A 17,237-nucleotide genomic window follows, 5' to 3' on the forward strand; every position below is an offset into this window, starting at 1 on the left:
ACGAATATTTGAAAATACATAACATGAAGTTGCACTTTGACAAGTGTACAAAATCCACAAGATCGTCAGATGATAAAATTAGTTGCTTCTGGAATTGAATTTATTGTAGGTTACAAACATAATTCCAGTTTCTAATGGTTTTTTTTTCAATTTCTGTCCGATGATAATGTCATCATTTCCCTGTTTCGTTCCATGTCACACCTCTTCCCCTCTTTTCGCACTTTTCGTCGTCCACAAATCTCTTGTCACACATGTCAAGGACACTGGGTGTCACCTTCTGCTTCTTGGTGATCGATACTTGCCGAGGTTGTGTGTGGCAATTGAAGGCTGTCATTGCCTTGCTCAATACCCTGAGACTTCTGTCTCCACCCGAGTCCCAGGTGCCTAATATGATCAAATGTGTGAATCTCCCGTCGGCCATTGCCGTTCACTCTTTGCAGACGAAGGACTTCTTTTTCAGATAAATCCAGGCCTTGACTTTTGTGGGCTGTCGTTGGTCGGCACCTTCTCTTCAGGTGTAGATCAAGGAAAATCCTTCCGCCGTCTCTTAATAGCCCATTACACTCCGCAGACGGTTGAGCAAAAGGAAGGGGGACTTCCACCTCGCACAACATCGACCTGATTGTCGACTTGATTGTCCATCCTTCCTGCTGGACCAGGACAGACCTGTACTCTGGAGGCTTTGTCTGGACTAAGTTTATTTTCCTCGGGTAAGGGGATGTACTCGGCGTTATCCGTCTGTTTGCACGCCCGAACAAACCAATAGATCAATGCGTTCATTTACCGCCGTGACGCACGTGCCAGTTATGGTGCTGTATTTTACTCACACATTTTAAACGGGGACAGGTCAGAAAATGAGCCAGACGGTATTATCAAAGTCATCACGAGCTCTGATGAGGAATGTTGTTTCTAGAAACCAGCAGACCCATTGTCAGAAAAATTACTGTATGAAATTATAGCGCACGATTTATGACCACGCGACATCACGAAGAGACACGATATTAAGCCGTTACTTAGACGGTGGGAAGAGACCCGACATCTATCTATGCAGTGACGTCACTGAGAGACCCGACATCTGTGCAGTGACGTCACAACGAGAACCAACAGACATGCTGGGACATCACAAGGAGACCAGACAGCCGTGCAGTGACGTCATAAGAAGTCATGCATTGACGTCAGAAAGAAACCTGACAATGTAGTGACGTCGAGGGCATGACGAGACATGACAGCCATGTAGTGGCATCATGCCTGATAATCACTTAGTTTCATCACACAGAGACGTGATCTCCACGTAGTAACATCACGCCGTGACCTAATGACATCATTTCAAAGACCTGTTATCCACGTTTGTGGCATCATGAACACTCGTGATGTCCACACAGCGATACTTACCAAGAGAAATGGCTTCCATGAAGTGACATTAGGAAGAAACCTGACATCTGTACCGTGACATCATGAGATGTGTGGCGTCCTTACAGATAATCTGACGACTTCCAGGCAGTGACCTTTAACCCCGGAGCAGGCAACATGCACCGTTCAATGCCAGTTCCAATCGATAACTTTGCACTAGCATCCCAGAGACGTAAACGGCGGAAGTTCTACCCTGACGCTCATCGCCTTTTCTCCGGAATTCTCATTCTCTCACTCACTCACTCACACACTCACTCTTACACACACAGACCGTAAAATATACCAAACCACTTATTATTATCACATAAGCAGGCACCAAGAGAAAGAAAGAAAAAGATGAAAGAAAATGACATAAATAAAAAAAATGAACGAAAGAAAAAAAAAGGAAGGAAAGGAAAAATAAACGCGTCTGTATATTGAGTTCGCTAGTATCGCGTTAGCACAGTTTGAAGGCACGCAGGACCTGGCGGACATAAATCTCGATGTTTCCACGCACCCGTCGGTGACAGGGACCGAGCAGGTATCGACCTGTTGACACCGGACGTTTGTGCGCAGTCTCTGAACACAAATCAGAAATATCTAGAAACCCGACAACACTGTTTGTGTATATTGTCTAGACTTCACGTTACACAATCCTTTAATCACTGGTAAAAACTAGACATGTTGCGAGTAACAGACGGCTGTTTTCTTTTACGAAAAAACAAACAAAAACAAAAACACCGATAACAGCAGGTTGGACCAAGAAAACAAATGTATCTCTGCTGCTGTCGCGGTCTTTGTGCGGTCATTATTTTATTCATGTGTTCGTTCATTCATTAGATTAATGTTGTTTATAAATCATCACCTCTGCTCTCTCGTGAGTGATGTTCAGTTGTCGCCGACTCTCACAAACCAAGTTTTGTCTCATGTTCGGGTGCATGAGGACGCTCCACACTTACACTGTAGCTATGGTTACAATTGATGACAAGCGCACTTCGATACAGAAAAACACGCACACTTTTAGTACTTGAAACGTCACACCTTTAACAGTTTTGTTTGGAAAACTGGAGATCACGTGACCCCAATCACGTGTCCTCCATGACAGGTGCATACTTGAAGCACGTGCTACCACCCCGTTACGTCCCCGCGAACGTGATTTTGTCAGTGGGCCACGAGGAGTCTGCGACTGGAAAGCGGACAAAAGCTTGGTAATGAGCGCTGGCCTTAACCCCTTGCTCCCTGGAGGCTGACGAATGTTTGTGAAGCCAACAGTCCCCAGCTGCCATGGACGGCTTGGCGGAAACAGGGTCATTGTCGTAAAAAATACATTCCTTTACATCCACGATGGGGGAGGTCGCCATTCTTCACAGCTCGGGGCCAATGGCTTTTCCTCAGAAATGGCCAATTCTTGTGGTGTGCTGTCTGCAGACAATTTGCTTATTGAAGATGGAATTTTTTTCAGAAAAAAAAAAACCAACAAAATACGACCACAGATATATACTGCAAGTATGCAGGCAAGGATACTAAACGAAAGGTTTTTCTAGTTATTGCTACGTCATCGTCATTGTCTTCATCGTCAACATCACCAAAGTGGTAGCATCAGGGAAAAAGTGCAGGGAGCATCTTCAGTTTGCATCTTCTATTATCTTTATTCTTTTGATAACAGATTTAAACAATTAAAAATTAAAAAAAAACTGTATGCACAATAATGAACAATGTATCAGCACGATTTCTATATATTTTTATTATCCTTTTTATTTAGCAGGTCTCATGCATCAATAAAACCTCATTTGGCTGTGCTTTTAAAAAGAGAGAATCACCGTAGCAGCTTCAAGGCGAGAAATTCATCACTTGCCTCAAAAAACCCATCCGTGAGAGATGAAAGATGAGATGAATGAGATGAGGGTCTTTAAGTAAGTTACACTCCATCTCCTCACCAAACTGCTCTGAGGTCCAGCAGACTGGACGAGTTGAGACCTGCAGCCAGTCTTGACAAGAACTGAGAGCACCAGACCGTAGACTTGCCAAAGCCGCTAAAGGTTGTCGTTAAGTCTCGACAAATTGGCCAGTCAAAGACAAGCAAGTCAGGCACCGAGGGCAGAATAAAGTCGGGAAGATGGAGATAAACAGAAAGGGAAATAAACCAGACCTTCCAGAACACTTGTGTCGAAAGTGCAGAGAAAGTAAAAAGTTTACCATGTAACTGACAATAATGAGACAAAAGATCAGTCGTACTGTTTGCTGTATTTAATCCACTCCTCACTTGTATTCACCCCAGCTCATTTTATATTTTACCCAGAAATCTTTGCTAAGGGAAAAAAAATCCCTGCAAACTTGACTTCTCCAACAGTTTTACGGATGCACATCATAAACCATTGCGATATCTACTCCGGTCACATTATCTCGAGAGAAAGAAAGCTTCTAACGTTCGTGAAAACAAAACAAAAAAATGCTAAACCTACAAGAGACAAATGATCACAGAACGAAAGGGCACAATGGGACAAATGAACATAGAAAATCGAAGCTGTTGAGGCGAAATGCGCTTCTGGTGACAGGTAAGTAAGGAGAATGCCTTTAATTTCTGCGGCGTGCTCTTGTACTGCCAGAAATCGAATCAGGAAGGAAATGTGTGATGCCTGGGTTTTCTCCCAGAGCAGGAGGAGCGCATTGATTCCCAGCCTCCAGTGCAAGCAGTTTCCCTCGAGAGCCTCTCGGTCCTTTGACTTCCTGCGGGTGCTGGGTGCAGTGATGGTGAGCTTCTTCATCAGCATCCTATCGTCTATCATCGCCATCATTGCGGTCGTTGTAACCTTCTTCATGGTTACTGTCGTGCCGTCCGCTATTTGTACAACGTCCACCCTGTAGTCAGGATAGGGTGTCACAACTAGAAGAACCCTATAATCAAGCTACATGAACCTACAATTAAGTTATAGTGTTACAGTTACACGAGCCTGCGATTAACCACCCTGAGCTTTTATTGCTTTTATTGATGTCCACCAAACACCGTGATTATTTTTCTGGCCACCTGTGCGTATATTTATTTATAATGAGTGTTGAGTCCTTGTGTGCATGTCTGTATGTGTGCGTGCTTGCATGCCTGTGTGTGTGTGTGTGCGCGCATGCCTGTGTGTGTGTGTGTGTGTGTGTGTGCATGCCTGTGTCTGTGTGTGCGTGCGTGCAAGTAATCAAACTACTGCTTAGTTTTCAATTTGCAAAGAAAGCGGTTAATCGGCCCAGCTACAGAGACAGTGTGACCACACTGTTATCTTTAAGCCGGGTTCTCTGTGGGACTTAACCAGCGCTTATGCTTGTGAACGATGCTGGCGATCAATCTTGTGTCTGTAGAAAGGTCTGAAGCAGCTCTAAGGACCAGACCTCCGCCAGGCGTCGCTGCTCCCATACTACGCTGACATTTGAGAGAGACCGTGGACGGGTGGCTGTCACAACGTACCGCAATCTGCCTGTGCTCTATCCACCCGACAGTTTTTGTTGGTTAGTCAAAGGCTTTGACAAAGTCTTGTGCTAGAAGCAATACGGACTATGACTTATTTTCAATTTATTAGCCAAGATGTGTCTTCACCTACAAACAATATCTCATAGAAGATTTCATAGATAGATAGTATGATAAAGGACAGGAAACCGAGACATTACAGGAACTAAAACAAACTTTTTCTATTTTCAAAGGGAAATCGCCCTCAAAGGACTTGCAGCAGTCTGTCTCATTTGACTGAGGATTTGGTATCCATTTTCTTTGCATCATCTGAGCGACAAGAGGCGATTTTGTTATGATAACCTTGACGATGGTAAGAAAGGCTGAATTCTTGCAGGAGCTCCTCATAAGTAAGTCAAAGAAGAGTTTTAATTTCACAGAGGGGTTGGCAAGTGTCAGTTCCTATAGAACGGAAGTCAATAACGTCTCCGCAGGGTCCGTCTGGGTCCAAGAGGCATCTTGACAGAGCCGACCCCAGCGTAAACCATCTGAACAAGAAACCCAATACCGTGTCTGCCTGCGCTGGAAAACGGGGATGACGGCCTAAGTAAAATGTGTTACACCAGGAGTGCCATCTATACATCAGTCGATTCGAGCATAAGAAATGATAGTATTAGTTTCTTCACTCATTTTTTTTTCAACTTTGTTGTTGCTGACGGGCTGCACTAGCTGACTGAAACATTCAATATTAGACAAGAATTGATGAAAGAAGTGTGTCACAGATACACTTTTAAGATGTGTGCTTTGCGATACTCAAGTGTATCTGTTATTAGAGAAACAGTAGCTGTATGGTTGTATCTAGACCATGTTTGTGACGTTTCAACCTTCATTTTAAAAAATAGAAGCGAAGAATGGGGGCCTGTGTGTTTTCTTTTGGGGGTAGAGGGGGGTGTTTTATTTCTTTCGTGGGTGGGTGAATTTTTCGGTTCTTTGGTTGGTTGGTCGGTTGGAGTTTTCTTTTTTGGTTGGTTGTTGTTGGTTTTTTTTTTTTGGTTGGTTGGATTTTTTTTTTTGGTTGGTTGTTTTTTTTTGGTTGGTTGGATTTTTTGGTTGGTTGGTTTATTTTTTTGGTTGGTTGGTTTATTTTTTTGGTTGGTTGTTTGGTTGTTTTTTTTTTTTTTGGTTGGTTGGTTGGTTGGTTGGCTGGTTGGTTGGTTGGTTGGTTGGTTTTGGAGTTACTTGTGTCTTTGGCAGACAGACGACGACCTAGATCTACGATAAAAAAAAATGCCTCAAGACATCACGAAATAAGAACTAAAGCAGACGTGCTCCCCAGTGATCCGTTAAAAAGGTTGACGCCATTAATCATCCACTATTTGTATGATATCGTGCTGTTGCAACCCACTACATCTCAAGGTTCCTCACTCTATAAGATTTCAGCATTGGCGACAACGGTACATGTCTCTGTATCCAGACTGTAAGCTATTATTAGTATTAATTTATATAACAGCGGCTGCTGCAGTAATTCTTCAGCCCCTGTGGAATACAATCAAAGAGTGGGGAGAGCACTCCACAGCCGAAAATTGCCTGCAATCGACTTTGCTGTCCACTTGATGCTGATACCAGCTCCACCCCAGACATGTTCCTTAATCATTAGCTTCTGATCAATCAGCTTTGTGTTCTTTTGCCGACGCCATCCATTATTTAGGACGAGGTCTGCCGAAGCCAAACAGAATTTAGTCTCCCAGAAGACTAAGAAAACCATTCAGAAAGTAAATCATGGCGTTCAAACCGGATCAAATAGGCCACACGGCAACAAACAACAGAAAGAACTGATGGGACCTGAAAAGTTCTTTCTATCCGTTTTCTGGCATCGCTTTGTCTTCTAATTACATCGGATACAAAAATAAATCTTGGTCCTCGCTTATTTTGCAAGCCATAGATTCGACTACAGGGAGAAGTCTTTAAATAAAATGCAATGCTTAACTAAATTTTTATTTAACCTTCTGCAGCAGCCAGACTTTACAATTACCAAAAAATCTATCGAGACAGAAAAGAGGTGCTGGACACAGGAAGAATACAACGAGTTGCTGGGTATACTTTTCGTATTCAGTAGACAACACCCCTTCCCTCCTCCCTCCTCTCCTCCACACACAAACACTCTTTCCCGCCGTGCGTTTCTCACGTGATGTCCTGCTGGTGATGAAAGGTAATAAAGGATAAAGACAGCGAAAGGATTGCGAAGAAACACACTACGAAAGAAAGAAGATAATGCACATCAAATATCGAGAGCCGGCAGGTACTAACCCAAGGGAGGCAATGCTGTCAACTACGTTCAGCGAAGATGAAGGCAAGTGAGCGCAGTTATCTTCCTCAGCTTCTGCAGCCTCGAAATCTTCGAAGCAGTAGAGCTCTGGTTCACCAACCGTCTCCGTCTGCAATCTAAGAAATAACACTTGCTGAATCGTTTTTGTCTGTGATCAGATAAATGTTACATGTAGAAACCAGAACTCTGTCCTGACGTATCGTTCTGTCCACAGGAGAGAAATAATGAAGGTCTTTCTCTTGGATCCACGGACCTATATATTTATTAAATGAAGGTCCATCCTTTCTTTATATTCACACGTGTGTAAGTTTACTAAATAAGAGAGCAGCAACCGATTTAAAATCAGAGCCCATGTGGCATTGTAAAATAGCGCACATCTAGAAGCTACGGATGATGGGTAGTTAACGTGCTAAGAAGATGCTTCGCTCACATTTGTCCCTCTTCTCCGACTAACTGGACGAGCACTTTTGTTCTTCAGTTGCGTCTGGTGGTCCCACCACCGTTAATTTACGACTGTTTGGCACACGTCAGACTTGCAGGCCTGACGAGAGGGGGGGACAAGGGGGTCTGGTGTACCCGGGCCCGCGGCTCTCATGGGGGCCCGGCCTTGGTCAGTGGATTTTTTTTTCTTCTTTCGAATTGTAAACAATGCATTATATACTGGGAAAATAATTTACGATTACAAGTACAAGGGGCCCGGAGAGGTCGTCTGTCCCGGGGCCCGGGCTGGCTCTCGGCGGCCCTGCAGACTTGTACAAAAGGGGTAAAGGTCATTTAAATAATGATGATGATGATGTAGTTTTATAGCGCGCTAGTATCCGCATACAATGGCTGCGCGTGACAGGTCTTGAACACCACTCACGTGTCTTTGAGCGTGATGTCCAAGATCTTAAGATTCCCGGTTGTGGTATAAATGATGAAGAAATCCCTAGATGTCTTATATGTACAAAAGGACAAAGAGTTAAAAAGGAATGTATGCAGCTACGATACCGCCACTGCTGGCTTCATTAATCTACTGCTTAGCCATATCAGGCAAACTTTATGGAGGGAGAGTAAGTAAACACAGTTGTGGATTGTGAATTGTTTAAAGCAGAGTCTTACTTACTCATATCCCGCCAAGTGTGGAAAATCCCGTTCTGCGCTCACGAGAACAGAGTCGAAAGTATTGTTCGAGGCGGGTCCACAGTAACCCATTCCAACAGGCATCACAGTATAATCACTAGCAATCACAGGTGAAGCGATGAGATGGATTCTGTAATGAGGTTAGTCACTGACCCCACCTGACTGGCCAGCAAGGAGAGGTCGACAAGTTTGCACAGTTCATAACCAGCAAAGATTTCCGTCGTCTCCGTCGTCTCCGTCCTCATCTGGACTGGAGTTAGCACAGTCAGCATAGCTGGAGGCCAAAGGACGAAGCTTCTTCTCAACGGCGAGCAAAGTCCTTTGTGGTCAGCGGTTCTTTCACATCACGACTGGTCGCAGTCTCTGTATTTTCTACTTTGTGGTCAGCTGGACACTTGTCACAGGGGGAACTCACGTTGTGTTTTTATAGAGGTTTCCTTGTCGTTGACTTCAGAGACAAAGCAGATGTCGATGCTGAAAAAGGAAGAAAACAAATTAATCTTCTGGTACGTCTCTAAACAACACACACACACAAATATTGCTGGACACGTCTTTGACTCTTTCATTTATGCCAGGCAAATAAATGATGTGTGACATTTAAATAATAAAATCAGGTTACTGTAAAAAAAATTCTGGTCAATATTGATTCCAAAATAATGATCGTGATTGAAGATATTAAAAAAAATGAAATGTAAGTCTCTGTTATTTTCTTTTATTTCTTTATTCTGTAGTCTTTTTACACTCAAAAGGACATTAAATGAAAATATAAAATATGCACTGCAGTAAATATTGTATTTGGGCTGAAAATGTTCAATTAGATTTTCAGGGAGATATATATCCGCTAAAGATGCAGGGCCTCAAGTACAGGTGACTGACTAGTTGATGAAATGTGGAGCAGAGCAACAAGCCCATCTATTTATCAATCTACTTGTGTGCAACCATTGCATTCATCAAATCTTATTGTGAAATATGAACTTGTGCATTTTTGTTTTGTTTCCTTTCCTTTTTCATCTAGCTGCCTTTTGCATTGAAGTAGTCTAATCTTTCTCCTTTAGGGGGTAAGTATAAGTGCTATCCCTATCATCTTCCCGTGCCTGTAACAATTGCTGATACACTAGTAACACTGTTTGTGCCAAAAGTAACCTCGGTTCAAAATGTCAATGTTGGAAAGAGCATTGTGCGAGGAAACTGTTGTGCAAGACATGAATATGCAAAATTCCCCGATAAATCAGACCCTTGACAGTCAATTCTTTCCATCCCTGCGCCTCGAGACAACTGAGACTCGTGATGATCAGCGCCCTGCATACACAGAGTGTAAATAACACACAAGGCCTCGGGAAAAAGAAAAAAACACTGAAAAAGATTTCTACATTTTCATTCCATTAGTTATCACTAATTACTGTCTATTATCTGTCATCCTTGATCATTCTTCGTGTCTTTTATCCATCCCACAATCTACTCCGTTCTCGTCATTGTCATCGTCGTCGTCATCACATCATCATCGTCATCGAAACAAGTAGAAACTCGTCATCACTATCATCACACCTATCGGTTTAAAGTATCTGCAATAATCAAACCACAAACCAGTTTGCAGCGTGCAGCTTGTTGTACATCCGCCGAAAGCTGGCGACAGATGGCGCGACGTGAACTGCAATACCCTGCATACATCAATGAACCTTTGTACAAAGTCCGTTATAACACCTTGACACAAGAGACTGTGACACCTCAGCATGCATTGGTAGACTCTACACTGTCACGCTTCATTGTGTTCTCAAAACTCCTGATTGGTGGAAGATGCAATCAAAGCTCAGGACATCACCAGCAAAAATTCATACTTCACACCTACTTCTTCCCACACTTCTTCTCCAAACATAAGAAGCTGTCTGCCTCCACCACCTCACCCACTACTTTGCCGACTCGCGAAGGAAACCGTGGAAGGCCAGACGTCGCCATCGGGTGTCCTCCCACCACACAGCACGCTCCTCGCGTGCGGGACCTTGGCGAAGTCTGTGTCGCCGAGGACCAGCCGGCACGTCTTACCTGGCCCAGGTGCATGTTTGACGACAAACCGCGAAGCAAGTGAAGTTTGTGCGAACTGTGTGGCTTAAGTCGAAGGCAAACACTCGCCGGTGGAAAGGAATCCTTGCTGGAGAAGTGTCAAACTGCTTAGCTTTGTCTTTCTCACCTGACCTTCCTTTTCTTCTCGTCAGTGAAAGCGCGCTGGTCCGACACTGTGGCCTAATGTCGTTTATATATACAAAAGCTTGACACTGATTATATTTACCAGCATAAGTGATTTCTCTCTTTTAGAAAAAAGTGAGCCATTTCTGGGTCTGTATACTGCTTAAAGGTAAACCAAGACAGGCAAACTGCAGTTAAAAGCCGCTGGAAAGTTAAAATCAAAATGGAGTCATTAGTTTATTACAAAAAAAAATATGTTTTAATATTTACTGACAAATCGCAACTTTTCAAATCCCGAAAGGCCACAGCCAATGAGACAGCTTTGAAAATATTCCACTGAGACTTTGATGAATCAGTAATATTTGGTTAGTATTATATATAGATATTAAAAATAAACTCGTTGGCATTGAAAAAAAGTAGTTAAGGCGAAACGCCAGTATGTCAATATTCTTTGAAAATACTTGTGAACAGATGAAGTCGTTGAGCTTCGATGTGTGATCCGAATCCATAACCGTCTAATCCTCATCACTACCTCCTGGCTTTGGTTCATATATATTTTTTTCTCCTTCGTAAGGCGAGTAACAGAATCTTTGTAGCCAATGGATATGACAGTAGCAAATTTCGATGGCTGATATAGTGAAAACATGTCATTGAACAGACATCGATCAAACACTGATTGATCAATATTGGTTATCTAAAGTGTCAGTCTCAGTGACACTCTTTTCAGTAGTGTTTGGTCCTACCCTGAATACTGACTGACTGAATACCTTTGCTTCTACACGAGTAGAGGTTATGACTATTTTTTAAAGATTTCATTCGACAACGAGCACAAGATGCGTGTACAGTGCGTGCCTACAAAAGCAGACTGAGATAAAAATTATCGCTGTTTATATATCCTAAAATATTTTTTCTCTTCTCCCCTTCCTCTCTCCCTCCATAAAAAGCAATCTCGGGTGTACCTCTTTAGCATGTCTGATACACTGAGACAGGAAACTCTTATTTTCGTGTTCAGTCCAACAATTTGCACATCCTACCTTATCTCTGCAGCAGCAGCAGCTACCGAGGTGCTGCACACTAGCATGGAGTGCACCTCAACAATCATGTATCCCCTTCCCACCCCTCTTCCCAGCCTCAGGAGCGTGGGCCGGCGTGTTTGATCATGCCGGCGACATCTGGCTCCCGACATCTCGATGTCTTTCTCTCGGCTGGTTGCCTCGACTTGCGCAAGATAAAAAGGAAGGGAGTACGGGTGAAAAGTCATGAGGAGAAATAAAAAAGGCCACTCAGCCGCCTCACTCCTACCTTGTTAACAAAGCGCCCACATTGCGGGATTGTCAGGCTGCTGTGATATTTGTCCTGTTTTATTGTGTGAACAAGCACGCAAACCATCTACGATGGATTTCACACGGAATTAACCTTAAGTGATGTCGAAGTAAAGGTCTACCCTTATCAGTCTCGAGTGCGCCGAGAGCGGGACTCATTAACAGACACAATGCAGTTACGACGAAGAGAGCACGCAGAGACAGAGAGGGCGGGACAGACAAATATAAATTCTTCAAATGGTCATCAAATGATAGAAAAAGTACACCTTGACAGAAAAAGTATACAATTTGTACGCACATGTATATTCACAAAGATACCTGTTCGTACGCTCTATCACACACACATACACACATATGCCACTCCAACATCTAAGATAGTTCGCAGACACTCATGCAAGCACGAACAAATCCTAACAAGTTTGGGCACGAATCTGAGAACCTGAAGAGAACGAACAGAAAAAAAGGGGATTTTACCAAAGGTTGCGCATGTCTTTTCTAGAAAATACTAGGCCCTGATCCCTTCTCACAGCCAAGCCTTCTCGTCAGCTCTCTGCTATGGGCACGCCAAAGTTAAATATCGTCCCGACCGACCTTATCTCCAGTCAATTCAGCTCAGTCCTAGACATATATATATACACCTGTATTCTCCTTCTCTAGGTGAGTTGTCTGGGCGCCATCACTTCCACTTCAATCTTGTTCCAGTCTCGGCATGTTCCTGCGATGTTCATCCGCTCAGGTATGAATGCGACGGTTCAAATCACACTTGACTGCCACCAAACGGATGCCATCTAACCCCCACCAAACTTTTAAAGGACTTTACTGCTTTATTTCTAATTTATTTATTTATTTATTTATTTATTTATTTATTTATTTATTTATTTATTTCAACCAACAGATTCCTAGGCTGACGAGCAAACACGAGGTAGTGAAGACCACTAGCACCCAACATATGTTGCAGCCAATTTTCTAAAATTATGTCAAAAAATGTCTTCGGTGATTTAAGAGTTTTCATATCTAATAAACTCTTAATCTTTCGTAAATTTGGAGATAATTATTCACTCGGTCACTTTAGCGCGAGTGTAATGAAAGTTCAGAGAGCCCAGTTCGCTTAATTTTGTAATGAGGATCTGAACGCAATTCATATTTGTCATATCGAACAAGAACATGTGTGTATGCTACATAAATATATATATTTCGTTCATTTACCAAGTGTATGAATTATGTGTAACAATGTATTCTATTTCTGTATTGTTTATCCTATTTCATGTCTTGTGTTTTATTCGTTTTTCCCCTGCTTTAAAAAAAAAAAGCCGGGTTTATAGCAGTGCAATGAAATGAAATTTTGCTCTGCCTCCCCAACATGTTGCCAATCAATAATGCTACTCAAAGATCAAAGGGCATTCTGACTCTCAAATAAAATATAATTCAGACTGTTCAATAAGGACTGTAACCTGTGTGTGTGTGTGCGCGCGCGCTTTACGTTTACTGCATGTGCAGTCCTTTTGACTAGCAATAATATTATTCATTCACTCACACACGCAGGCAGGCACGCACACGAACACAAGCTCAAAGGTGTGCATACAAACAACTTTATCATAAGGAATCCTGCGGAATTCTCCTTTCCTCGTCTTTTGCTTTTATTGCGTTTACGACGATACAAGAAACGAGAGGACAATAAGCAAATGAAAGCAGGGTAGTGCGAGACAAACCAAAAGTAACAAATGTGAGGTGCTAAACGAGAGCACATTTTATGCAATCAACACAATCATCCTAAAGGATGCTAGTGTCGGATTCTTAGTGAATCGGGTTTGACAAGCATCTTGCCTCCATGACTCTGTATTGCACTAACACCCGTACACACCGACCGTGTGTTGCCACTAGCATACAGGATGTTAAGTGGAACATCTTACAAGGTATTTCACGACAACCTTGTATTTTAATAATGAAACAATTGTTTTATTAATAATTAATAACGAAAACAAGTTTTATTTCTTGTTCGCCCCGGGTCTCTCACACTCAATGTATACGGGTGTCTACTATACTAGGGCTGCATGTCACATCATTTCGCTGAAACAGTTAGGTGGTATGTTGAACACAGAGCGGTCTTTCAGAGCTTTGAATGCTGTGAACATCACCAAGGTGTCTATCTGACCTGTGAACACAAGACACAAATGTGACCCATGAAAAATACACCACACAGGGGGCTGGGCTAAGAACAGTAGCACCTACACTCATTTCTCTGTAACTACCGACAACGCAGTGAAATTAGGTGGTTGTCATAGTAACATCAGATATATTGATTACAGAGTCATTACAAACAGAAGATATATGTTGACGTCACCAAAATTAATGACTTCCTCCATCATGGTCTTCTACTCTCACTCCATCCCAACATATTGCTAGAAGGTATCTGTGCTATATGTGATGAGTGATGATCAAGCTTTGACTGTTTACCTCTCAAACAACCTACAGTTAATTTTGTTATCTCAATGTTTATGACATCGAAATGATGTTCCATTGACTTACAGCTCTTACCAGAAAAATGCATTAGATAATGGCAAAAAAAAACAAAAAAAAAACAAGAAAACAACAACAGCAGAATGTGAACACCCTGTACTCATAACTGACAAAACAATTATTATCATTACGCTAAGTACTATCATGCTGGAAACAATGCATGTCGTACCTTGCCCTAAATAGCCGGTGATGGTCTCCATCACAGGCACACAGTCACCTGGGGTGACAGCAACTGTCATGGCGATATTTCTGCCCTGGTCAGCACGGGTGAATGACCAACCCTCGAAGTCAGCGGCGTGCGAGCCGAATCCCACGTAGGTCTTTCCCAGGTACTTGGCGTTTTCTGAGGAAATACAAGACTGATGTTCACCTAGCACACAGACTGCGTGTCTGTAGTAGAATTTGCTGAAGGCAACATGAAGCCAGAGGTAAAAGAGTTTCCCGAATCCACTCCGTAGTCTGATGGTGGATTTATTGACCTGACCCTCCTCTTCACACGCAGTTATGAACAGAACAGACTCCGAGTCTTTCTCTGTGTTAATGTATGTAATACCTGTTTACATTTTCTCGCTTATCCGCTAAGTGGAAGTGATTTTTCAATTGTTAGCAGGAAAGTCAGTTTGTAAGGTTTGCGTGAATTTGGAAATTTCCCTTTGGGTGTTATGCTTTGTTCTTTTAGTTTTACATTTACTACTATCTAGTTTGAAAGACAAGCGTGTAAACAATGTCAATATTTCTTTCTCACAGCAGAAAAGCAGCATTGCCTGAAGTTATTGCAAAAGCACAAACACACACACACATGTATACACTGCACCTGGCATGCAGGGCTCGAGCATAGCGTAGTCCAGAGGTCGGCTTTGACAGTCTCCGTTTGAAGCTATCACATACTGAGTCATCTGCTCGTAACACGAATAATTTTCAGTTCAAGAAATGAAAATTGTTTACTGCTTGAATATTTTTCCCTACAATTGAAAGTGAGATCAAAATTATTTACATAAACGTCCAATCATACACGAAGGAACATGAGCACGCGCTCTAAGTAGACATTAAATACACTTGATCAAGTCCCTATAATTCTCTCTCCCTCTCCCTCTCCCTCCCCCTCCCTGGACACAGAGAGAGAGAGGGGGGGTAGTACAAGAGAGCCCGGATGAAACCACTGACATCAGTTCTATCAACAAAAGTCCGAAAAACTACAAGACAGCAACAGTTCTTACTTACATTTTTGAAATCCATTATGACAGTGGTTGTCGGCGCTACCAGCCCAGGGGCAGCAAAGCTCATAATTTTCTGAACTTGCAATCGTTTATCCCAGTCGCGGTACACTTCAAACAGACGCTAATCACACAGTGTACAAATGAGCGCATGTACATCTTGGATACACACATAAAGGAAACAAGAACATTTTCTAAGCAAAAATAAAACCAGGTCCTTAAAAGGAGATGGCATTTAATAGGGTTAGAGGAGTAGTAAGAATAATTACAATCAAGGTGTTAAAGTTGGTGATCTGTTAGAAGCAATTACCTTTCTCGCATATCGACTAGCTGGATTGGTAAGATTAAAAAAAAGGAATGAGAGAAACAAGGTGAAAGGGTGACAATGCTTAGGACGTAAAATGAAAGAAACAATCTATGTTTTATAATTCATTCCTGACAGATTATTGGTGGCTTGGATTTTGCAGGAGAAAATATAGTGATAATATTGAGGATTATGATAATGGTGATGAGTTATGGCACGCATACCTCTCCCTCCCCGACGAGGATGGATGGGAGGAAGCTCATTGTGCTTACAAAGAGAATAATAGAAAAGAGAACGTGTAAAATAAATAAGATAAAATAAAAGCAAACAGACAATATCTGTTGTTGACACGCTCCGGAGGTCGGCAACGGTTGCCTGAAAGGATGCCGGGAAGCAACACGGTCGAGGCCCATCTCCATCGTGAGCACCGTTCACAGTGGTCTGCGTCAACAGGAGCATGTGGAGCGCAGCCATCAGTCCGGTCATTGCTTTCATTCTCACAACAGTCGTCTGAAAACACGATGAAGGGCTCAATGGTCCATAGTGTTTGATGAACGCTTAAAGTACAGGAAAACTTAACGATCATAGTTTGCTAGCCCTTCATTCTGTGTGTCTAGAGAATGCTTGAGCTTGAAGTGGGTGACCTATGCCTGAACTCGCTTTTCCCGACCTGGTAGAAGAAATGACCCTATCCATGATTTATACTTCACTCCCTAACGTATAATTATAAACGCTTCGTGAAACATGCTGCAAATTAACTACTACAATATGTACTTTAATTAATTTCTTCTTTCTTTTTGACCGACTACCCTTAATTTTTTAAATGTAACATGCCGGACTACACTAGGCTAAGTACATCACCAAATAATAATGATTATAACACAAAAATGTTGACAATGATGATGACCTGTTTTATTCTATCTAATGATATATAATAAGCTAATGACACGTATAACTTGGAACATAAACAGATTGACACCTACTTCGTAAGAACAGGCGCGAGGGAGGCACGAGAAAGAGCTTGTCGTGGTGCGGTTGTGATGGACGATGTGCCGGGCCTTTACTTTCTACACGTCAAGAGTGGTTTTTATTTTTCCGCTTATCAACGACTGTCTTTCTTATCGATCGTCTGGCACTGTCCTAGTGTAAACTGAATGACCTCGTGTTGTTTGAACATCTGCTACTACATGTGACATCTAGCTGCACGTTTACCCTGCAGCGATAAACAGTTTTGTGTACTCACGCTGGAGGGTCAGGGGTCACGCTAGTTGACGAATCAGATTCTGAAAAATCTAGGTAATAAGGCTACTATCGTCAGGCAGTGTATCCTGTCCCTGCAGACAGATATCCTGCAGGCTCCCTTTTTCACTCCAGCAGGATAAATTTTAACATACACTAGTTTTTTGTGTTTTGTTTTTTTTTAAACATCTTG

At 42.4% G+C, this 17,237-nt stretch overlaps 2 protein-coding genes across 3 annotated transcripts in view; both read right to left on the reverse strand.

Moving 5' to 3' along the window:
- Window positions 1-10,541, reverse strand: part of LOC112564131 (ankyrin repeat and fibronectin type-III domain-containing protein 1-like) — a 128,416-nt gene extending 117,875 nt beyond the window's left edge. The window contains exons 1-3 of one of the 2 annotated variants that reach the window (XM_025238740.1): window positions 9,852-10,541; window positions 8,251-8,741; window positions 7,127-7,261 (exon numbers count right to left, since the gene is read on the reverse strand). In XM_025238740.1, the coding sequence (XP_025094525.1) occupies window positions 7,127-7,261; window positions 8,251-8,351 (236 nt within the window). In that variant the 5' untranslated portion in view covers window positions 8,352-8,741; window positions 9,852-10,541. The remainder of the gene's footprint in view (window positions 1-7,126; window positions 7,262-8,250; window positions 8,742-9,851) is intronic. The other variant, XM_025238749.1, reaches the window with a different exon arrangement.
- Window positions 10,542-13,389: 2,848 nt separating this feature from the next.
- LOC112553258 lies at window positions 13,390-17,004 on the reverse strand. Its single transcript, XM_025220361.1, has 6 exons — window positions 16,789-17,004; window positions 16,139-16,315; window positions 15,509-15,625; window positions 15,102-15,183; window positions 14,457-14,630; window positions 13,390-13,922 (listed from the first exon to the last, which is right to left on the reverse strand). Exons 2-6 carry the CDS (start codon window positions 16,298-16,300, stop codon window positions 13,825-13,827), a joined length of 633 nt encoding a protein of 210 aa, XP_025076146.1. The 5' UTR covers window positions 16,301-16,315; window positions 16,789-17,004; the 3' UTR covers window positions 13,390-13,824.
- Window positions 17,005-17,237: the final 233 nt, after the last annotated feature.

This window comes from Pomacea canaliculata, linkage group LG1 (assembly GCF_003073045.1).
Source record: "Pomacea canaliculata isolate SZHN2017 linkage group LG1, ASM307304v1, whole genome shotgun sequence".
NCBI classification, from domain to species: Eukaryota; Metazoa; Mollusca; class Gastropoda; order Architaenioglossa; family Ampullariidae; genus Pomacea; species Pomacea canaliculata.

Excerpts from the sequence above, each read along its gene's own strand:
- LOC112553258 (XM_025220361.1), bottom strand. The coding sequence starts at position 16,300 with ATGAAAGCAATGACCGGACTGATGGCTGCGCTCCACATGCTCCTGTTG. Across the intron at positions 15,184-15,508 it reads TCATAATGGATTTCAAAAAT|ATGACTCAGTATGTGATAGC; the intron begins GTAAGTAAGAAC and ends TGTTACGAGCAG. Across the intron at positions 14,631-15,101 it reads GCTCGAGCCCTGCATGCCAG|AAAACGCCAAGTACCTGGGA; the intron begins GTGCAGTGTATA and ends GTATTTCCTCAG.